General features: G+C 35.0%; 2 protein-coding genes across 11 annotated transcripts; one reads left to right on the forward strand and one right to left on the reverse strand.

The window, feature by feature from the left end:
• Positions 1-243: 243 nt before the first annotated feature.
• LOC105215022 (WSCD family member CG9164) lies at positions 244-16,035 on the forward strand. Of its 9 annotated transcripts, none has more exons than XM_054230980.1 (8): positions 327-602; positions 7,911-8,018; positions 8,075-8,227; positions 8,777-8,915; positions 9,182-9,301; positions 9,383-9,634; positions 13,053-13,222; positions 15,767-16,035. In XM_054230980.1, exons 3-8 carry the CDS (start codon positions 8,093-8,095, stop codon positions 15,914-15,916), a joined length of 966 nt encoding a protein of 321 aa, XP_054086955.1. In that variant the 5' UTR covers positions 327-602; positions 7,911-8,018; positions 8,075-8,092; the 3' UTR covers positions 15,917-16,035. The 9 variants fall into 9 exon arrangements, with proteins under 9 accessions (XP_028897972.2, XP_028897970.2, XP_054086955.1 ...); XM_054230977.1 differs by having other exon boundaries at positions 328-602; positions 7,911-7,981; positions 8,058-8,227; XM_054230978.1 differs by having other exon boundaries at positions 328-598; positions 7,911-7,981; positions 8,058-8,227.
• On the reverse strand, positions 13,752-14,745 carry LOC105215021 (uncharacterized). 2 transcript variants are annotated; one of them, XM_054230981.1, is made up of 5 exons: positions 14,600-14,745; positions 14,423-14,519; positions 14,170-14,339; positions 13,947-14,100; positions 13,752-13,885 (listed from the first exon to the last, which is right to left on the reverse strand). In XM_054230981.1, exons 2-5 carry the CDS (start codon positions 14,517-14,519, stop codon positions 13,767-13,769), a joined length of 540 nt encoding a protein of 179 aa, XP_054086956.1. In that variant the 5' UTR covers positions 14,600-14,745; the 3' UTR covers positions 13,752-13,766. The 2 variants fall into 2 exon arrangements, with proteins under 2 accessions (XP_054086956.1, XP_028897979.2); XM_029042146.2 differs by having other exon boundaries at positions 14,170-14,360.
• Positions 16,036-20,516: the final 4,481 nt, after the last annotated feature.

Below are 20,516 nucleotides of genomic sequence, written 5' to 3' on the forward strand. Positions count from 1 at the left end.
ATAAGTTTTCATATTTATGGCGGAAGCTAAACCATTAGGGATTAATCTAACAGCTGATAATGGAGCATGCGCTATGCGGACTTAAAACACAGGGTGCTGATGTGTATGTTTCCCATAATAAAATATTATAGTTTTTTATGTGTTCAGCTTGAATTATTTATTTTATAATACAAATAAGAATTAACAAAACTCAGTTGATTCCCTGCTAATTTCTGTTAGTTTGCCGTTTCCTTTCTTTTCCGTTGTTTCGCTCTTTGTGAGAGTAAGCAGTACATTTTCGCACTCTTCTTCTCCCTGAAAGCTAGCAAATAATAGCCGTAGAGAAACAAACTTGTCTACTTATATGTGGTGTGTTGTACGAGGCGATGGGAATATCCGTGTACGACGTGCTGTGGAATATAAACATTACAAAATAGTAAAATATAAAAGAAAATGGAAAATTTAAATGTTTTTACACATTATTAGTAATAAAGTATATAGAAAATGTATGCACGCGCATATAAAAGTGTTAAAATGCAAGAGATTTTGTGAACTTTGATTTCTTGCCATACAATTTTCATTGTAAAGACTTCCATCTAACTAAATAGCATAAATTAAAGTAGGTGTGTAATTTGCAAATATTATATGTATGTGTGTGTGTAGTGTTGGAAATTGGCGTTTTCAAAAGCAATACCTTTGATAGCTCATGAATACACACTTGTGGTTGCCAGTTTTAGGCTTCACAATGAAAAGGAAAAGTGTGTTTTGTGTTTATAATACCTCGTTAATGGAACACTTGTAAAATCTTCTTATACCCAAGATGTCTAAGCAAATATTTTTCGTACGCTAATATATGTACGTACAAACATGCCTGCTTATATTTGTTTCCATGTACATACATAATTATGTATTTATATTTATATATGTATGTATTTCTGTTTACGAAATAAGTTAAGCCTAAATTATGAAACTTATACAATAGTAAAATGAGATGTCAGCGGAGGTTGGTGATCTTTCGGCCTGATTTTGCAGACGCTCAAGGACAGATTTAATTTTCTGTCCTATCCAGATTGGATGTTATCTAATATGTATATAATTTGAAATCGACCGGCTTATTTGCACTTGATATGCACAAATACTGAACTCACCACAGCCTCGCCGTCCAACAATAAACAACTAGAAGATAAAGGAACTTCAAACCTTTATCGGTACCATAATGCTTTATAAGCTCTTCAGGGTTGTAGCTTATGTCCGTAATTCCGAGTAAAAAATGAGATATCTCACAGAGATTTGGTATACGTTTTCCTTGGCACCATAAGAGGATCGGTGTTGTCGATGGGCCACGCCCACAAAAGTCGAAAGCTAACACAAGAACTGCTGAACCGATTTGGCATCTGTTTGGTTTGGAGATAGCGTATGACTGGGAGCAGGTTATATTCCATTCCGTTACTTTTCGTTTTATTGAGTCAATTTCTTTATTACGGTTAAAATAATTCCAATTGGATATAAATACGTTGAAAATGTATAAAAAAATGTGTTTACTTATTTTAGCAGTACCTTTTGTAAAATACAAGTTTTGCTTAAAAATATTGTTTTGACCATTAAAGCGTTAACCGGTTTATGTGTTTATTAGTCAGGAATGCCAGCGTCAAATCGCGAAATGAATAACGCATTTAATACAGAATTGAAACGGGAACGAAAATTTGGTCACCAGAAATTAAATTATGTTGTTAAAATTAATGTACCCCTGTTGAATACTCAATCAAGAAGTTTTAGCCACCATTCGTGCGAGATCCCACATTGTGGATCTTCTTCTGATTTGGCAGCCACATTGTTAGAAAGATGGTGTACATCATGGCTCATTCAGCATTAAAATTACTGTTAAATATTCAAACTGTTGGAGTACCAACATGTAACATAGCGCAATGATTTTATTTTTTGGCGATTTCCCCCAAAAAATGCCAGCAATGCCAAGATCAACCGCTGCCGACGACGCTTGCTTCAAATCATTGAATCTATGGCGTTATGTGAAGAAACTTCATCTAACAACTAACATGGGAGTTGCATTGATGAACGATACATCTGTTGAAGATATCTCTGAGCAATTGCTGACTATTGATAATGGTTGAGTACCTTTCGCGAATCGAGCGGATTTCGAATTTCTGTAACTTTGTCTCATCGAAAACGAATTCATCAACTAAGTATTCCCAACCACAAAAATAATGAATTTTGACCGCTAAATAAAGATACATAGTTCAGAATGAGCTCCGTCATGATTGGGAAGGACCTCTCCGAGCCGTTCGATACCAAACGAGGTTTCAGACAAGGTGACTCACTATCGTGCGACTTCTTTAACCTGATGCTGGAAAAAATTATAAGAGCTGCAGAGCTAAACCGAGAAGGTACAATCTTCTACAAGAGTGTACAGCTCCTGGCGTACGCCGATGATATTGATATCATCGGAAGCAACAACCGCGCCGTTTGTTCTGCTTTTTCCCGCATGGATAAGGAGGCGAAGCGAATGGGTCTGGAGGTGAATGAGGACAAGACGAAATATCTCCTATCATCAAACAAACAGTCGGCGCATTCGCGTCTTGGCTCCCACGTCACTGTTGACAGTCATAACTTCGAGGTCGTAGATAATTTCGTATACCTGGGAACCAGCATCAACAACACGAACAATGTCAGCCTCGAAATCCAGCGCAGAATAACTCTTGCCAACAGGTGCTACTTTGGACTGAGTAGGCAATTGAACAGTAAAGTCCTCTCTCGACGAACCAAAATCAAGCTCTACAAGTCGCTTATCATTCCCGTCCTGCTTTACGGTGCAGAAGCTTGGACGATGTCAACATCAGATGAGACGACACTAGGAGTTTTCGAGAGGAAAATTTTGCGCAAGATTTATGGTCCTCAGAACATTGGCAACGGCGAATACCGCAGACGATGGAACGATGAGCTGTACGAGTTATACGACGACATTGACATAGTTCAGCGAATAAAAAGACAGCGGCTACGCTGGCTAGGTCATGTTGTCCGAATGGACGAAAACACTCCAGCCCTGAAAGTGTTCGATGCAGTACCCGCCGGAGGAAGCCGAGGAAGGGGAAGGTCTCCACTCCGTGGGACCAGGTGGAGGGCGACCTGGTTACACTTGGGATCTCCAACTGGCGCCGAACTGCGAAGGAGAGAGAGAGGTGGCGCACTATCGTCGATTCGGCTATAACCGGCTAAACGGTTGCAACGCCAATCACATACAGTTCAGAATGAGAATGTGTAATAAACGAAAATGAAGCCACCAACTATTCAATTGAATTTTTAAACTTCTAAGACAAACACTTACCACCGAACAATTTACTATTAAAGATTGGCTCCTTAGTAATCATGCTTCGAAACTTAAACCAACTAATATCCCTGACAGACGGCGGCGTTAATTCGGAATAACTGCTTTAATCGGAGTTAATTCGAGAGTTATCTCAGTTAACTCCGTTTGCTAACTCCCATTTAATCCTCAAAATTTTAGAGAGTTAGCATAGAGTTGCATCGTTAGCAACATTGTTAAACATGGTCGCTATTAACCTGTTGTGAAAGAAAATATGCAATACTGACAGCTGTTTTTCAATTAAATGTAAACAAAAACATTCGCATGCTAATTTTTTCTAAAATGGAAGTTCTAATTATAACGTATTTATGTATATTTTTTTAATAATTAGAGATTTTGTATTAGTTGTGCAGCTAACAACCGCAATATTTGCTTTCTATCCAATTTTATTTCACCAAAATGGAAATATTATTGCCAATCAACTGTTATGGGAGTTTATAACTCGCTTTACTGCCGTCTGTCACCCACAAAATTGGAAAAGCGCAGTTAATCGGAAATAACTCTGCCGTTTGTCTAGCCTATAAAACTGTGCAACGGAACGCGTTTGGTGATAAAAAAAAATTTATAAGCAATGTGATCTACGCGATGAAACTCAAGTTCGAAGGTGAAGAAGTTTTCATTCACAAGTGATACCAACCGTTTGAGTTGAAACAACTTTAATTTCCGATCGTCTTGTATTCGCTATCACCGTTAACAAATGACAAAGCCAATCCTTGAAAGCTTGTGGTCTTTCAACCGTTAAGTGAACTAAACTATAATACTCTGTGCAATACAAGCATGAGAACTGCTAAATTATTGATATAAAACAAAAAATTAATAATTTTTCCCATCCACCACCCACATTCAACCTATAAGAATAATATCATATAAAAAAATCATGTAGGAAAAAAAGAAAATTATCAACCAATTTAATACAGTTAATTTTTTCACTTCCATTCAACAACCATTATAATTAGAACAAAAACTTATAATGTATCCTCAAGTAAACCGTACACAGATTGAAATTACAATGATGTATCCTTCTTTCCAAGCTTTCTTAATCCAATTATGAGTTTGAACTTAAAAATACTGTAGTTTTCCGAAATAACAAACACATTAATTGTCAGGCCTGATCGTGTTTTTCAATAAAAATGAGGTAAATATCCGTAAATTGCAGTTAAATATATTGTATTAAATATTTATTAAAAAATTAAAAAACCTAACAAAACAATTCAAACCCAAGAAATTCTTCCAAAAGGGACCAATTCTGACACTTATACTTCTATTTGGTGCTGATCAATAATTTTGAGCTTTTTTATAAAATTCAAAATATTTTCAATTTGCACATTTTTTTGAATATTTTCAAGTTTTATTTTTAATTCTGGTTCGATGTTATTTGATTTTTTTCTCTTCTTCATATATCTTCTTCATGTTGTTCGTTAAACCGAGTACTTACAAATCACCGATTTTCGTTATTTAAGGTACGCAATGTAAAACATTTTCTTGTTCGTTATAAGCGGTTTTCGTTAAAAGGAATATTCGTTATTTCGGAAAACTACTGTAGTTAATTCAAAGGCCATTGTTATTTTGACGATTTCATATACATCCGCAATTTTCCGCACCTAACTTTAACACTTTTATTACCTTAAACTCTGCTAAATACTATATAAAATATAATTAAAGGGGGATCACAATTAAAACTTTATGTATTATAAACGAATTGAAGACTCACAAAAAATGTACAAAAAATAGGTGACATAAAACTTATTTCACTAAAAACAGAAATCACGCTAGTCTTAATTAATTTCACAAGTTAAAATAAATGCCTTTAACTTCAAAATCCATTAAAAATAAGTTTGATTCGTTTACCTGAACAATTACCAGAATAAATTGAAGTTCGTTGTTGCTGCGAAATTTTTCAAAAAATTTCTGATGTGCTTTAAAAAAATACTGGTGTTTATGCATTTAACCATTTTTTTAGAAAGTACCGTTAGATTTTTGGACAATTAGAGGACATCTGTATACCTACTGAGATTGATTTTTTGATTTTTGGCCTATGGGTAGGGATGCAAACATCGTAAAATGAAACATCGATGGTTCAATGTATCGATGTTTCTTCAAAACCCATCAAAATCAAAAACATCGGCCATTAAAACATCGATACATCGAAACATCGATGTATTTTTGAACTTTTTTTAATTATTTTAAATTTAGTGTGAAAAGCTAAGGGATACAGAAGCAGAAGCATAAATAAATGAAATGTAGTACGCCTTAAGTTGATACATTTTATTTCACTTAGCATTATACATATGTCTGTTAAAGTTTTTTCTCAATAAATAACAGAATTTCAAAACAACGATATGGAAAATTTTTTCACTGTCATTTCTTTTCGATTTTACTTCTGCGTGATAGTTGCCCTGGGTTTAGAAAACAGTCGTTTACTCGGCACTGAAGAGGCTACAATGTGTAAATATTAATAAGCCTATTTATACAACTCCGGAAACACAGTATTAATGTCAACCCAAACTGTATTGGCTTCTGATTGGTAGGGGTAACAGCCGAGATACACTTTCTCTTCAACCTTCCGTCCCTGTAATTGTAGATAAATTTGACAGCTTACATTTCACTTTTTGGTGGACCAAATGTTTATTCTGGTTCCAAATATCAAACGAGTATTCTGTTTCACACTCATCCAAAGATTCTGTTGTATCAGCGCGATTCTTTGAATTTTTTATGAAACAAAATAAAGTATTTTTTTAGCCATAGCATCTTTAAAATGCAGTAATTTGAACATATGATCTAACGCAGTAGCCTATTCCAGAATTAAATTGTATAAAAAAATCATAAAAGTAACCGCAGTATTGTCCAAGCGCACATTCCCTTAACGAATTCTCCGTATTTTACAAAAATCGAATTCCACTGTAATAAAGCGTATCCAAATAGAGGGTTTCGGGTTAATACCCGAAAAAGTGTGAAGGTGTGAAGTAAAATTTTTATATAAAACATCGACATAAAACATCGATCAAAGTGACATCGATGCATCGATGTTTTTAGATTCGAGACATCGATGGCTAACATCGATGCTTTTTGACGAAAACATCGATGTTTCAAAAACATCGATACATCGTTTGCATCCCTACCTATGGGCGGAACCACTGTGCTTTGGTGCCTTAGAAGTATTACATAATTAGCAGTGGCACTTATGCGGGGATTATTGTATTCCATAACAAGTAAGGAAAGGATAAGTTCGGGTGTAACCGAACATTTTATACTCTCGCAATTTATTGAAGAAATTTTATTAAGAAAACGCACAAATTTACATATAAATTCGGCATAAAGTTTAATAGAATAACGAAAATCGTCATATATAGATATGAGGGCTGAAGTAATTCCTGAACCGATTTCATTCAATTTCACCAGCAAGGTACACTATATTCAATACTATACGCTCACTTAATTTTTCTAAGATATATCACATATTAACCAATACATATATGCGGAATAAAGGCCAACGATTTTTTGAAAAACCTATAATTAGGTATATGGGAGCTAGGAGATGTAATGACCCGATTTTAATAATTTTTGGAACAGAGACACACTATTGGAAGAAAACAATTTCCTTTGAATTACATTAAATTATCTGAGAGATTTACCCATATTTTCGGTTAAAATTTAACCTTAGGCCCTGAGTTCAACATGTTCCGTTTTCGACAATATTTTCACAAGTGATGCCACAGATAATATACAGTATTTGTGTATAGTTTTATTTCGCTATTTTCATTGGTTCCTTATGTATATATTATCAAGTGAAGGATTCAGACGGAATTCAAAATTAAGTTATAAGGAAAGTAGTCATGGTTGTGAACCGATTTCGCTCATTTTTTAAACGTGTTGTCAGGGTGTCAAGAAAATATTATATACCGATTTTCATTGTAATCTGTCGAGCAGTTCCTGAGATATGGTTTTTGACCCATAAGTGGACGACCATTTTTCATTTTGTAAAAAATTTTTAGTGAAGCTTCTGTAAAATTGAGTGTATCTGACGTTTTCCGTTAGTGAGTTAACCCACTTTTAGCAATTTTCAACCTAACTTTCGTATGGGAGGTGGGCGTGGTTATTATCCGATATCTTTCAATTTTGGACTCTATGAGGAAATTGCTAAAAGAAACGACTGCAGAAAGTTTGGTTTATAAAGCTTTATTGGTTTGCGAGTTATATACAAAAAACATATTTGGGGGCGGGTCACGCTCAATTTACAAAACATCCAAATGTGCCCCTCCCTAATGCGAGTCTATGTTCCAAATTTTATTTTCATAACTTTATTTATGGCTTATATAGTTATGACACTGTATAGGTTTTCGGTTTCCGCCATTTTGTGGGCGTGGCAGTGGACCAATTTTGCCCATTTTCGAAAGCAACCTCCTCAGAGTGCCAAGGAATATGTGTTCCAAGTTTCATTAAGATATCTTAATTTTTACTCAAGTTATCAATTGCACGGACAGACGGACAGACATCCGGATTTCAAATCCACTCGTCATCCTGATAATTTATATATATATAATCACATATCTAGCTCTTTTTGTTCTTGGTGACACAAACAACCGTTATGTGAACAAAACTATTATCCTCTGTGCAACATGTTGCGTGAGTATAATATAGTTCCATCTACATATGAAATTATGTAAGTACTTTGTTATCAGTTATGTTTCCATATTTTTAGAAAGAATAATAATTTAGGAATGAAAGAAATACGAAATGATATTACAAAGCTGGCGGCTATTCGGAGTTTCAGTAATTATCATTATTTATATATGCAGCGTATTGTTATTTTCTATAAATAGTTCACCTCGCTCAAATCAGAAAAATGGACGCATCGAAAGGTTTGCTGAGGTAAGTGCTTTAAATCCCTCACTATACTAAATTACACAGTGAACCACAAAAGTGTTCATAAAAAAGAGATATTTACTTTTCGTGTTACATTTATTTAATTTTTAACGAAATTACGAAATAGTATTAGCTGAAGCTTGATGACTATGTTTTTGTTATTATCAATTTTAAAATTATAGTGTTTTTAAAGTTTATTAACAACAAAAAAATTATTGTGAAGAATTATTGTGAATTAGAAAAATGTAAGAATTGGAAATAGACAAAACTATTTGTATATATGTACCATTTTCACAAAACTTTTAAATATAGGGTCGCTTTTCCTTTCTAGTAAAACCCATTAATATTAATGAAGGCTTAGTTATTTATTTCATATATTTGCTAAAAGATCTGATTAATTGAAATAATATGTTCACCTTATAGGAATCGGCATGTTGTATATACATATTTCTTCACTCGAAACTCCCTATTAACAAACAATATTTTAGTTTTTCATTTTACAAAAAAAAACATCTTAATAATCAATAATTGTTTTTAAAAACGGTACAATTTCAGTTCGCCAATTTTCATAACACTCGATTTCGTGGTTTCACCTCAAAAGCTAGTATTCGCTGGTGCAACGGCCTTAAGTATCTCAAGACAGACCCACCCAATTACATGATCACAACTGCTTCTGCACAAAGCGCCAATAAAGGTAAGGATCGATTTTAATTTACATGGACATATGCATGTACTATACATATGCCAGTTCTTTATTAAGTTATTTAACTCGGAGGGGTGTTGACAAGTTATTTTAATGTGCATTTGGCATTTTAGATTTGCCCCTTATTCATACTGTTTTGTGAGAAGGTGCAATTGTTAAAAGACCCTTTTCGTACGTAATATGAATTTCCAAGACATATGAATGTTTTGATAGTAAAGAATAAAATATAAAAAATAAAATTTGGTTTCATTTTTTAGTAACAACTACAGAAGATATTAAAGATAACGCTATATATAGAATCACGGGTCTGACTGCCTTAGCTTCATTTCCGGGAAGTGGCAATACCTGGCTTCGTTACCTATTGCAGCAAGCGACTGGTAACTAAAAAATCCATAATTTTATAATACCAATATAATTTACGAACATTTTGCTACACATAATATTTATTTATTTAATAGGGATTTTAACGGGGAGTGTCTACAAAGATTATGGGTTATTGAAGACTGGTTTTCCGGCTGAAAATGTCCGTAATAACTCTGTATTGTTAGTGAAAACTCACGAATTCGGCCCTAAAGCATGGGAACCATTTACTAAAGCAATTTTACTAGTACGCGACCCTGAGAAGGCGATATTGGCTGAATTTAATAGACAAAGCGGCGGGCATATCGGTTTTGCGTCTCCCGACCGTTATAAAAGAACTAAAGGAAAGTGTAAGTATAATTACTTTAGAATTGTTTCTATTACATTACAAAACTATAGTTCTTTATGAGTGGCAAGTTTAATTTGATTCTTATATTTAAGCTCTGCCAATATGTTGCACAGAGTATTATATTTTTTTTTCACTAAGGGTTGTTTGTTTCAAACCAATCGAGGTAGATTTTGTGTTATATAGATCAAGATGACAGGACGAGTTGAATTTCAACGCATGTGAATCCGATTGAACTATGTGTGAAGTCCCATATCTCAGCAACCACTGGATCCACAATCCTATTTGTATGTATGTATGTGAAGGGCGTTGCAACCGTTTAGCCGGTTATAGCCGAATCAATGATAGTGCGCCATTTCTCTCTTTACTTCACAGTTCGGCGCCAGTTGGAGATCCCAAGTGTAACCAGGTCGCTCTCCACCTGGTCCCTCCAACGAAGTGGAGGCCTTCCCCTTCCTCCGGCGTATAACTCGTACAGCTCATCGTTCCATCGTCTGCGGTATTCGCCGTTGCCAATGTTCTGAGGACCATAAATCTTGCGGAAAATTTTCCTCTCAAAAACTGTCGTCTCATCTGATGCTGACATCGTCCAAGCTTCTACACTATAAAGCAGGACGGGAATGATAAGCGACTTGTAGAGTTTGAGTTTGAGTTTTCGTCGTGTGAGAACTTTACTTTTCAATTACCTACTCAGTTCAAAGTAGCACCTGTTGGCAATAGTGATTCTGCGCTGGATTTCGAGGCTACATTGTTCGTATTGTTGATGCTGGTTCTCCGGAAATTATCTACGACTTCGAAGTTATGACTGTCAACAGTGACGTGGGAGCCAAGACGCGAATGCGCTGACTGTTTGCTGACTGTCAGCTTTTCAAGCTCTTCATACTCACGCATTTCGGCCTCTTTCTTTTTTTTGTCTACAAATGCGTCTCGCTTCTCTCTTCGGCTCTCGGTATCTTTCCCCTCCACTGCGAGGGGACAATCCTCATCGTACCAGCTCGTTTTTTCGTTGCCGAAATCCAATTGTTTCGGCAACAGCGGTACGCAGTGAGTTTGAGATGCCGTTTCACAGTTCCCCTTATACCGAGATGCTGATGAGTGCTCGCAGAGAGCAGGAGTACAAGTCGAGTAGAGTATTTTTTGGCTGTCTGTGTGATTGCAGCTTTTCGACGTCGAACCTTCATTGTGTTTGTAGACGGGCGTTCTTTGCTGCACAGAGGCGGGTGCGTATCTTCGCTGCAACCAGATAATTGTCCAAGTCTATATTTGGTCTTCGGAGCGTTCGCACGTCTAAAACACTGGAGACGTGTCTTCCGTCTATCACAACGTGATCGATTTGGTTACGCGTGTTTCGATCAGGAGACAGCCAAGTAGCTTGGTGTATTTTCTTATGCTGGAATCTGGTACTACAGACGACCATATTTCGGGCCCCAGCGAAGTCGATCAGCCTCAGGCCGTTTGTCGATGTTTCGTCATGGAGGCTGAATTTTCCGACTGTTGTGCCAAAGACACCTTCTTTACCCACCTTAGCGGTGAAATCGTCAAGAACGATTTTGACATCGTGGCGGGGGCAGCGCTCGTAGGTGCGTACTAGGCGCTCATAGAAAGTATCTTTAGTCACATCGTCCTTCACTTGCATTGAGGCGTGGGCGCAAATAAGCGATATATTGAAGAACCTCGCTTTTATACGGATTGTGGCTAGACGTTCATCCACTGGGGTGAAGGCCAAGACTCGACGACGGAGTCTCTCTCCCACCACGAATCCCACACCGAATTTGCGCTCCTTTATATGGCTGCTGTAGTAGATGTCACACCACCTTCTTCTGTCCTTGTCCCGTCCATCGCACTTCTTGGATGATGGTGATGTCAGCCTTTAATCGTATGAGGACTTCAACTAGCTGGGCAGAGGCACTTTCACAAATTAAGGGTCCGGACATTCCAAGTGCATGCCCTTAAATCATTATCCTTAACACGTTTGCAGGGGTCGTCATCAAAAGGGGGGTCTCTCATCCGAGGCTTTCGTCGATTTTTCATTGGTACTTCGTTTTTATGTGGTGGGTCCCAAACCCTACGCACAATCGCAGAAGCGGGTACGCCTTCTCACTTTAGCTCGCCTCCAAACGGCTGTTTATTTACTACCCAGAGGATACTTGGTCTAAAACCGGAAGTCGTGAGCTGCTTGAATCATGTGGATAACAATTAAAAACTTGCGTGAACTTCTACACATGATCCCATCCTCCCTGTTTAATGAAAAATTTTAGCAAATACCGAATATGCGGATCGCAGGGCTTATGGCTATTTAATACCAAGAATGAAGTCAGTATTTCTGACCTGTTGAACTTTGAATCGTAAATATCAGTCAATTTGTGACAAAATATAGTTTATTGCAGAAAACTATTAGGTTCGGTCGTATGTTGCCATGTCATCGACCAGCATGTGTTTTAGCATTAATTATGCACGAAATTAATATGTCCTTTATACACATCCATATATAGTTATGATCTCTGCTTCTTTTCTCTCACATATCCAATCTTTATATATATAATTATTCTGTACATGTGTCACTGAACTCATTCTAAACGGCTGGACCGATTTGTGATATGTCTTCAGTCCAATTTAAATAGTGCATTTAATTAATTAATAGAAACGGCATAAAGTTGTTTGGAAAATATTTTATAATTGGATATACTGGCAATACAAAATCTTCAATCTATATTTTATAAATCTAAATGTAAACTAATCTAACTCTAATGTCGCTCATTTACTTGAATAGTGTCACAACTCAAAAAACACGATTTTTGAGCTGAGTATGCAGAAATGTGCTCAATTTCAGCGTCCATATTGTATAAAAATTTCATTCCGATGCGTAGAAATATAAACCGTGAAATAAGAATGTGCCGTTATTAAACTTGTTATGTTGGATTATTTTTTAACCACAAAAACGACACTTCTCAATTGGGCCAGAATTAGGCATGGATTTTTTTCTGAAAGAGAGACATATTTTGTGTTACAACGATATTGGTGAAAAGTAATTAAATTTTTCGTATTGATTTTTTTCAACAAAAACGACACATTTGACTTATGACGGTGAAATTTATTTATATTTTTCACAAATAACGACATAATTCAAAGTGGGTCACGTTTGTGCCCAAGAAAAGGCATTAGTACACTCTATTTGGTCCATTTATGCTCAACATTGTATTTAATATATTACATGCCACTAGATTTGTCAATAGACTTATGGCATTTTTCTATATTTGCTAAATAAGAGACAATTGAAAACTTTAAATCGCTCTCCTGAAAAATCGACTTTTTTGAGTTGTGACACTATTCAAGTAAATGAGCGATATGTACAAATACTAATACTGCTCATATCCCATTCATAAAAAACAATTAATTCTACTGTATATTATTTTGTTTTGCAGATTGGCAGCAGTTCGTGCTTAAAAGTTTGAAAATGTGGGAAGCGACTAATCTAAGCTGGGCCCGTGACTTCTCAGGCAATGTCAAAGTTGTCTTCTACGAGGATTTGGTGGGAAATTTAGAAGTAACTTTAAGAGGAATTCTTAACTTTTTAGAGTTTCCCGTTAACGAGGTAAAAGTTTGTTTCATAAAATATTAAAGCAATTTGCACGAATTATGTTTAATGTAGTAGGTACCCAGTGGGACTTGGAAGTAGGAAAGAATGGGATACTTCCTACTGAAAAAATAAGTAGAGGTACTTTCCTACAATAATACTATCTAATTTCGTTTTTCTGATCAATGTCATTGGAGCGAAGGACCTCCACTTCGCTTACGAATTCATATGACGGAAAGTATTTTCCCCACACCTAATTTTGATTAATTCAGTAGGTAGTTACTATAAAACTAATATTTCGTGTGCTTCGAAGTACTTTCCCCACACCAATATTTTATTAATTCGGTAACTACTTACTATAAACCCAGTATTTCGTATATTTCGAAGTACTTTTCTCCAAACTATTTTTTCCATCACTAGTAACTACTTACTATAAACCCAGTATTTCGTATACTTCGAAGTACTTTCCTTCAAACTATTTTTCTATTACATACTAGTAACTACTTACTATAAACCTACCAATAGCTGAAACAGTAGACACCATTAATTTTATTTAAATATTTTATTTTTTAGATTTTAATATGGAGTTTGTTTTAAAATGACGATTTTTCGCCAGTTTTAAAGCTTGTCGCAAGTCTTTAACAAACTCGCGATGGGAATATCCTTCTTTCATTGATGCCTCTGAAATCATAAAAAATTTTAGAAAATATGTATATATTTTTTCCTTTCTAAAATTATTTACCAAACAAGCAGTCGATTAACCCCTTGCATTCCTTTAAGGAGTATTTGGAATGAATGCCATCGTAGTTCAACTGAACAATAAGACTCCTTTCGAAAATACCCTCAATAGATTTAATAATCCCCGTTTTGCCTATTATATTTTTAATGATTTTTATCTATAGAAAAATAGGTATAATATTTATTAGTCAAATAGTGAAACTTAAGGGATTATATAGACAACTTACATAGTCTGCACTGGAACCTGTCACTATATCTGCATTCAGTTTTTTTAATGCTTCCAAGTTGGACAACGGGAACACACTTCTCGTTCCATAAGAGCCCACATCTTTTTCAAATAGTTGCTTAAACATCGCCAACGTTTCTGCTTGTTGTCTCTTTATGATATTTTGGTTGGCTATAATGATATCAAGTTTTTCTAATGAACACAAACATTTTGATTAAAAACATTGAAATTATGAACTTTGTTATTGACATTACCTTCTAATTTAGTGTTATTCGTTGTATTTATATTGGTAAACCCGCTAGAAGCGATAAAGAAATCAGAATCGGAGATTTGCGACTTAAATAAAGACATCTGCAATTAAACATAAGTGTAACAATTTTCATTTAAAACATATAAAATTATTAGATATCTAAAATTTATAAAAATATTACCAGATGACGTTATGAAGAATGGGCATCATGACGATTTGTTCTCCATAAGCCAAACCTGTATATTTATAATTTATATTACTTATTTTGAATATTTTAAAATCAGAACATATATCTTGCGTGAAAAAATTATCAAAGTTCAAAACTCTATTGCCCACTATATATTTCTCATCTATTTGCTTAAATTCCTTAATTTTGAAGGGAATGCAAGGAGTTATACAGCAGTAATTATTGGGATATTAGTATGTACGATATGTACATGTATATAACATATTTAATAAAATTTGATGTTAGTACTTACCTTGATAACTATACATATATGTATATATATCTCCACTTTTATTTCTATGCACTTTATATTTATTGCTTAATTTATTTGCAACACCCACAAACAAAATTCTTCTTTAAAGTGACAAATAACTTCATGGACGAGAACGTTTACCAAAAAATGCAGTTACTTCTTGAAAAAAAAAATTCAACATATCAAATACAACAACAGAAATTTGTATAAGCATACAATTTGCTGAAATCGTATTGTGGTTGGTAATGAGTTTTATTTTTAAGTGAAATTTAAATAAAATTCAACATGATCTGCTAGAATACAACAACAGAGATTTGTGCAAGCATACAATATGCTGAAATCGTAAGCGGCTTAGTAGCGAGGTTGAATTAAATTTATAAACCTTTTCTTCATTGGCATACCATCAATTTACGAAGTAATCACTTTCATCTTCCACAGCCAATAAGTACTTTCAAAACTAATGAAATATAGAAGTACTTTTTCCAAGTTCCACTGGGTAGAAGCAAAGTGTTGTATGTACAAATGGTTGATTTAATATTTTCATAACACGATTATAATTGAATATGCAGAAATTGTTGCAATATAGTGTTTAGTGTAGTCTACAACATTATAATGCAACTGATACAAAACATTACTGAGATTCAATGTAGACATAACTCAAAAGTGTCGATGTTAACACAAACTATTTAAAAATTGTACCATAAAACTATTGGCATTTGGTCGAGTTTTCCTTAGATTTGAGATTAAAAATTTCTCTCAGTTACGAATTATTGAATTCAATTTGATATATGAATGTGCATACCTTATCGACTCTTTCAAACAAAAAAAATGTAACATGAAGATAATATGTTGTAACTGCTATTTTTCAGGAACTCTTAAGCTGTACTTTGATGAGAAGAGAGGGCGTTTTCCGGAGAAAGAAGCGATTTCTAAATTTTGATCCATTTCCTATGTCGATGCGTTCAATCATAAAACAAAAAAAGATGGAGGTGTATAAATATCTTGAAAATCTCAAATAACGCTAGTCAATAAAAGCGCTTCACTACATGCATATACAGTAATCACCGATTAAGTGACCCTTTTTAACATGCTTAAGTGCCTCGAAGTACTTACCAAGCCTTTTCTCAAACACTTCAATCTAATATTTTTTCTTTTAGAATGAAAGTCACATTTATTTCTTTTTAATAACAAAAATACTTACTAATAACATGGAAAAAAATATTACAAAACTATGTATGTATATGTTTTTCTTTTGACAATACTTAGCGCATTCAATGTCAAAAATATTAAAAGGCACTTAAATAGTAAAATTGCAAACAATTTTGTTTTTGTGGCCTAAATATTACATGCATTTAAACGGGGAATTTTATATGTAAATTTAGAGACAGAACAACGATGCCGCAAAATGTGGTCACTTAAGCGGGAAAGGCACATAAACGGGGGCACTTAAGCGGGGATCACTGTATATTTATATCAACGTACACACATATAACCAACGAATACTATACTGCTGAGTCTGCGCAACTTGTAATTATTATATGTATTTTGAATATTTGTACTAACATAGGCTGACATCCTATTTTATATGCAAACACAATCCAACCTATTAGTTTGCATTCATTTTTTAAAGCGTTTTTGCCTACACAATGCATTATGGATGTCAGTCATACTAATTTGTGCATACATGCTTAACTCGCTTTTAAACATTAACCAATTTGTAATGCTCATCGCTGTTATTGCATATATAGATATACATATAACGAAATATGAAACAGTTTCATAATAATTAAATGGAGAATTATATAAGCATTGCGTCTATTAAACTGCTGTAACATTGTTTTTAATGTGTATGTATATTTATAACTAATTTCACACAGCTTAATTAGTTACTACGTATGTTCTATGTGTAAATACCTTTATAATATACTTACGCGGATTACACTATAAAGTGCGACAATAAATAATCCAATAATCGAACACTAAAAATGGAGACAAATATATTTTACTTCTGAATAATTTCATTCAAGTTAAATAGTTTGGTATTTTTTTATATATGTATATAGTAAGCAATACTTATTGCCATAACGTAATTAATTGTTTTGCTTCATAAAAAAATAAACGGATTCACAATATGATGTGTTTAATATATATGTGTATTTTGCACATTGAAACATATTTTGTATGTTATAAGAAGTTTTTGGTTTCTCCCCATAATGCATTTTGTTTATGTAAAATCACAAGATTTATCAAAAATATCAGGCGTGGCCACAGCTGTTCATTAGTTAATTTTAGTAACATGCACAGTAAATACTTTTTGTTTGTGTTCCTTTCTTTATTTTGTTTATAGCGTAGTGAATTGATATTCGTAAAGAATGAAGAAATGGAAAATAATGAAATTTGACGTAAATCTACAGTTTAATTTAATATAATTAAGCAATGCCAACTAACATTAACATTAACAACAGTGATCAACTCGGAAATGACAATAAAGAGAAACAGTGTATTAGCTTAGGTTGAATTTGGGCTTTAATAACTTTTATTTTTGTGTTTAGTACAACGCTATATAATGTATTCCATTGACCAGTTTCATATTCTATGAATTCATAAAACAGACGATATAAAAACTACGTATTGAAAATCTTGTGAACGTTTATAATTAATAAAAAACATGCCATTTATCTCCATATGCTTATTCATTAGCTTTAAACAAAATTTTTATATATTTTATATGATTTCAAGCACCAACTCTAGTAATCTTTACGTTAATTTAAGTTAAACGTTATAGAAAGGGGGCCAAAGTTTTCTGTATGGTTATTTTGAATGTTATTTCAAAAATTTGCTAATAAAATGTTTTCAGAACACTGTTAATTTTATATTAGGTTGTCAAATATTTTGCTTTATAAAAAGTGTTACAGTGATAGACGGCAACTTCATAATACCCCACTCGTAGAAGCCCCCTTCTTTATTTATTTAACTTTACACCACCAAGGGCGTTCGCCAAAGACAAGAACAGGTGGTAATCACTTGGCGCTATGTCCGGGCTATATGGTGAATGCGATAAAACCCCCCATCCGAGCTCCAGTATCTTTTGACAAGTTATCAACGATGTGTGTGGACGCTTGTCCTGGTGAAACATTACACCCTTCCTGTTGCCTGCTTCAAGAGGTACAGTTGTTCGCAGTAGATGGTAGAATTAAGCGTCTGGTTATATGGGAGCAGCTCAAAGTGGATGATTCCTTTCCAATCCCACCAAACACACAGCAAAACCTTCCTGGCCGTCAATCCCGGCTTGGCCACTGTTTGGGACGATTCACCGGCCTTCGACCACGACCGTTTTCGCTTGATATTGTCATAAGTCACCATCCGCTTCAAAAATGGGTCGAGTTCGTTCAGTTTCAGCAGCATATCGCAGGCGTTGATTCGGTCCAGAAGGTTTTTTGTCGCGGCATCCATACATCAAGCTTTTTTGTGTATCCAGCCTTCTACAGATGGTTTAAAATGGTTTGGTGAATAACTTCAATCTCTTGGACGATATCACGAGATGCCACATGCCGGTATAATTCCATGTTTTCCATGATTTGATCGGTATTCGTCGTCACATGTCTTCCGCCGGCTGGCTTTTCCATGGTATCGTTTTCACCCGCTCTCAATCGTCGAAACCATTCCTCCACAGTTCGAAGTGAGAGAGTACCATCCCCCAAAACTTAGTGAACTCCATGTTTACACGTCTATAACTGTTAAACGCAATATCCAAACTAATCATGCATAGCGTCGTTTTGTAGTAATTAGTGGTCAAGTCAAGCACCGTTATTTGGATTTGCTTTGCAAACTCAGCGGAATTTCAACGATTTGCTAAACCTCATTTTTCGTTCAACCGGTAAAAATTGGAATAGTCACAAATGACTACTTATTTCGTTTTGAGTGATACTTAATTACAAAAGACGAAACGGGTTAGTCGTACACACTTTCATTTCATTTCAATAGTTTACACAATATTTCTATCTAACTTATTTTATGTCGGATCTTCGCAATAAAATAAAATCTTAATTCTCAGAAAAGTATGGTCCGATTATAGAGATAAATAGAAACACTACCTTAGAGAGCGTACCCGTCTCCAAGCAATTCGCCAAACAATCAGTTAATTATGGCGTAATTATGAAGTAATAGATATTGTGCATTATTTTATGCTAATCTGCGGTCTCAATGGTTTAAAAATTATTAAGGACCCTAAGTCTGCCAACCAAAATGAGGTCATGGACATTGAATTCGTAATTTGGTAATACAGTTTACAGTTTACAAAACTGTACTACACTAAAACGAATTTCCTCGTATTAATATATGGTAGGAGTGAATGGACGAAAGCGCTCCAGCTGTGGCTACAATTGGCATTTCCAATTTGCGCCAAACAACTAGAAAGAAGAACGAGTGGCGCGCTGTAGTAAATTCGGATATAACAAAGCCGCAAGGATCTGATAGTGCACATGCATCAACTCCTCTGCCAAATATTGTCGGAAGAATGCATGCTCAACGACTGGAGCCGAAGTGTGATCTGGCCTATCCACAAGAAAGGTGATCTCGCAATTTGCGCCAACTACCGCGGGATCAGTATTCTGAATATCGCGTGTAAGGGCCTATCATGCGTACTATAAGACTGAATGAAGCCCATTGTCAACAAACTGATTTGACCTTAACAGTGTGGCTTCCGACATGGTAAATCAACCATTGGCCAGATAAGGATTTTTGGCACCTTACTTGTGGGCGTAGATGAATACGCCGCATAAAAAATAGCGAGTGCGCTGGCTTGGGCATATTTTCCGAATCGAAGTTCTTACGTCGGCTAATGTCGATTCCAGTCACTTCGCAGACGGTTGATGGGCTAGTTTTATGAATTAGTTTATTCTTTATTAAAGTATATAAGTTTCTAAATCGATGATGACATTAAGACACGCCATGAGCGTAAGGATGACGATAACGATTTTAGAAATCAGTTAAGTTTAGTTTTAGCAGAGTGGACGTTCAAAGCCGAGTCGAGCTCAAAGCTGATTTCAATTAGCGCTGGTCAATTTTAGGTAACGCAGAGTGGACGCCAGAATTATTTCGGCAAATATTAGTGGTTGTGGGCCAAACTGCATCTTTGAAATGACAAAAAATCATCATCCGAATTCCGGAAGAAATTGAGCGAATAGTTCCTGAGATATGGTTTTTGACCCAAAAGTGGGCGGCGCCACGCCCATAGTCCTTTTTAAACCAATCTTAGTGCAGTACCATCTCTTCAAATTTTCAAATCATATTTCAAATCTACTCGTCACCCTGATCTCTTTGGTATATATAACGCTGTCTAATCTAGCTCGTTTGGTTTTAAGACTTACAAACAATCGTTAGGTGAACGAAATGTTGCTACAGTATAAAAATAAGTAAAGCTTTTGGATAACGTGTTAGTAAAGTAAAGTACACACCAATCATAAAGCTGCGTCTACTCAGAGATTTTTAGAAACCAAAAACATTGATATCTTGGAATGGCTGCCAGTAAATCCGGACATAATTTCATCGAAAACCATTCTGTCCAAGAAAGTATATGCCAATGAAAGTCAATACCAAACTCTATTTAGATCTTTCTTT

Source organism: Zeugodacus cucurbitae, chromosome 5 (assembly GCF_028554725.1).
Source record: "Zeugodacus cucurbitae isolate PBARC_wt_2022May chromosome 5, idZeuCucr1.2, whole genome shotgun sequence".
NCBI classification, from domain to species: Eukaryota; Metazoa; Arthropoda; class Insecta; order Diptera; family Tephritidae; genus Zeugodacus; species Zeugodacus cucurbitae.

Bases quoted from the DNA above. Each gene is read 5' to 3' on its own strand.
- LOC105215021 (XM_029042146.2), bottom strand. From the start codon at position 14,519: ATGTCTTTATTTAAGTCGCAAATCTCCGATTCTGATTTCTTTATCGCT. The intron at 14,361-14,422 runs GTAATGTCAATA...TGTGTTCATTAG, and splicing joins GAATAACACTAAATTAGAAG to AAAAACTTGATATCATTATA. The intron at 14,101-14,169 runs GTAAGTTGTCTA...ATTTTTCTATAG, and splicing joins CAGGTTCCAGTGCAGACTAT to ATAAAAATCATTAAAAATAT.
- LOC105215022 (XM_029042139.2), top strand. From the start codon at position 8,093: ATGATATTACAAAGCTGGCGGCTATTCGGAGTTTCAGTAATTATCATT. The intron at 8,228-8,776 runs GTAAGTGCTTTA...GTACAATTTCAG, and splicing joins GCATCGAAAGGTTTGCTGAG to TTCGCCAATTTTCATAACAC. The intron at 8,916-9,181 runs GTAAGGATCGAT...TTCATTTTTTAG, and splicing joins TGCACAAAGCGCCAATAAAG to TAACAACTACAGAAGATATT.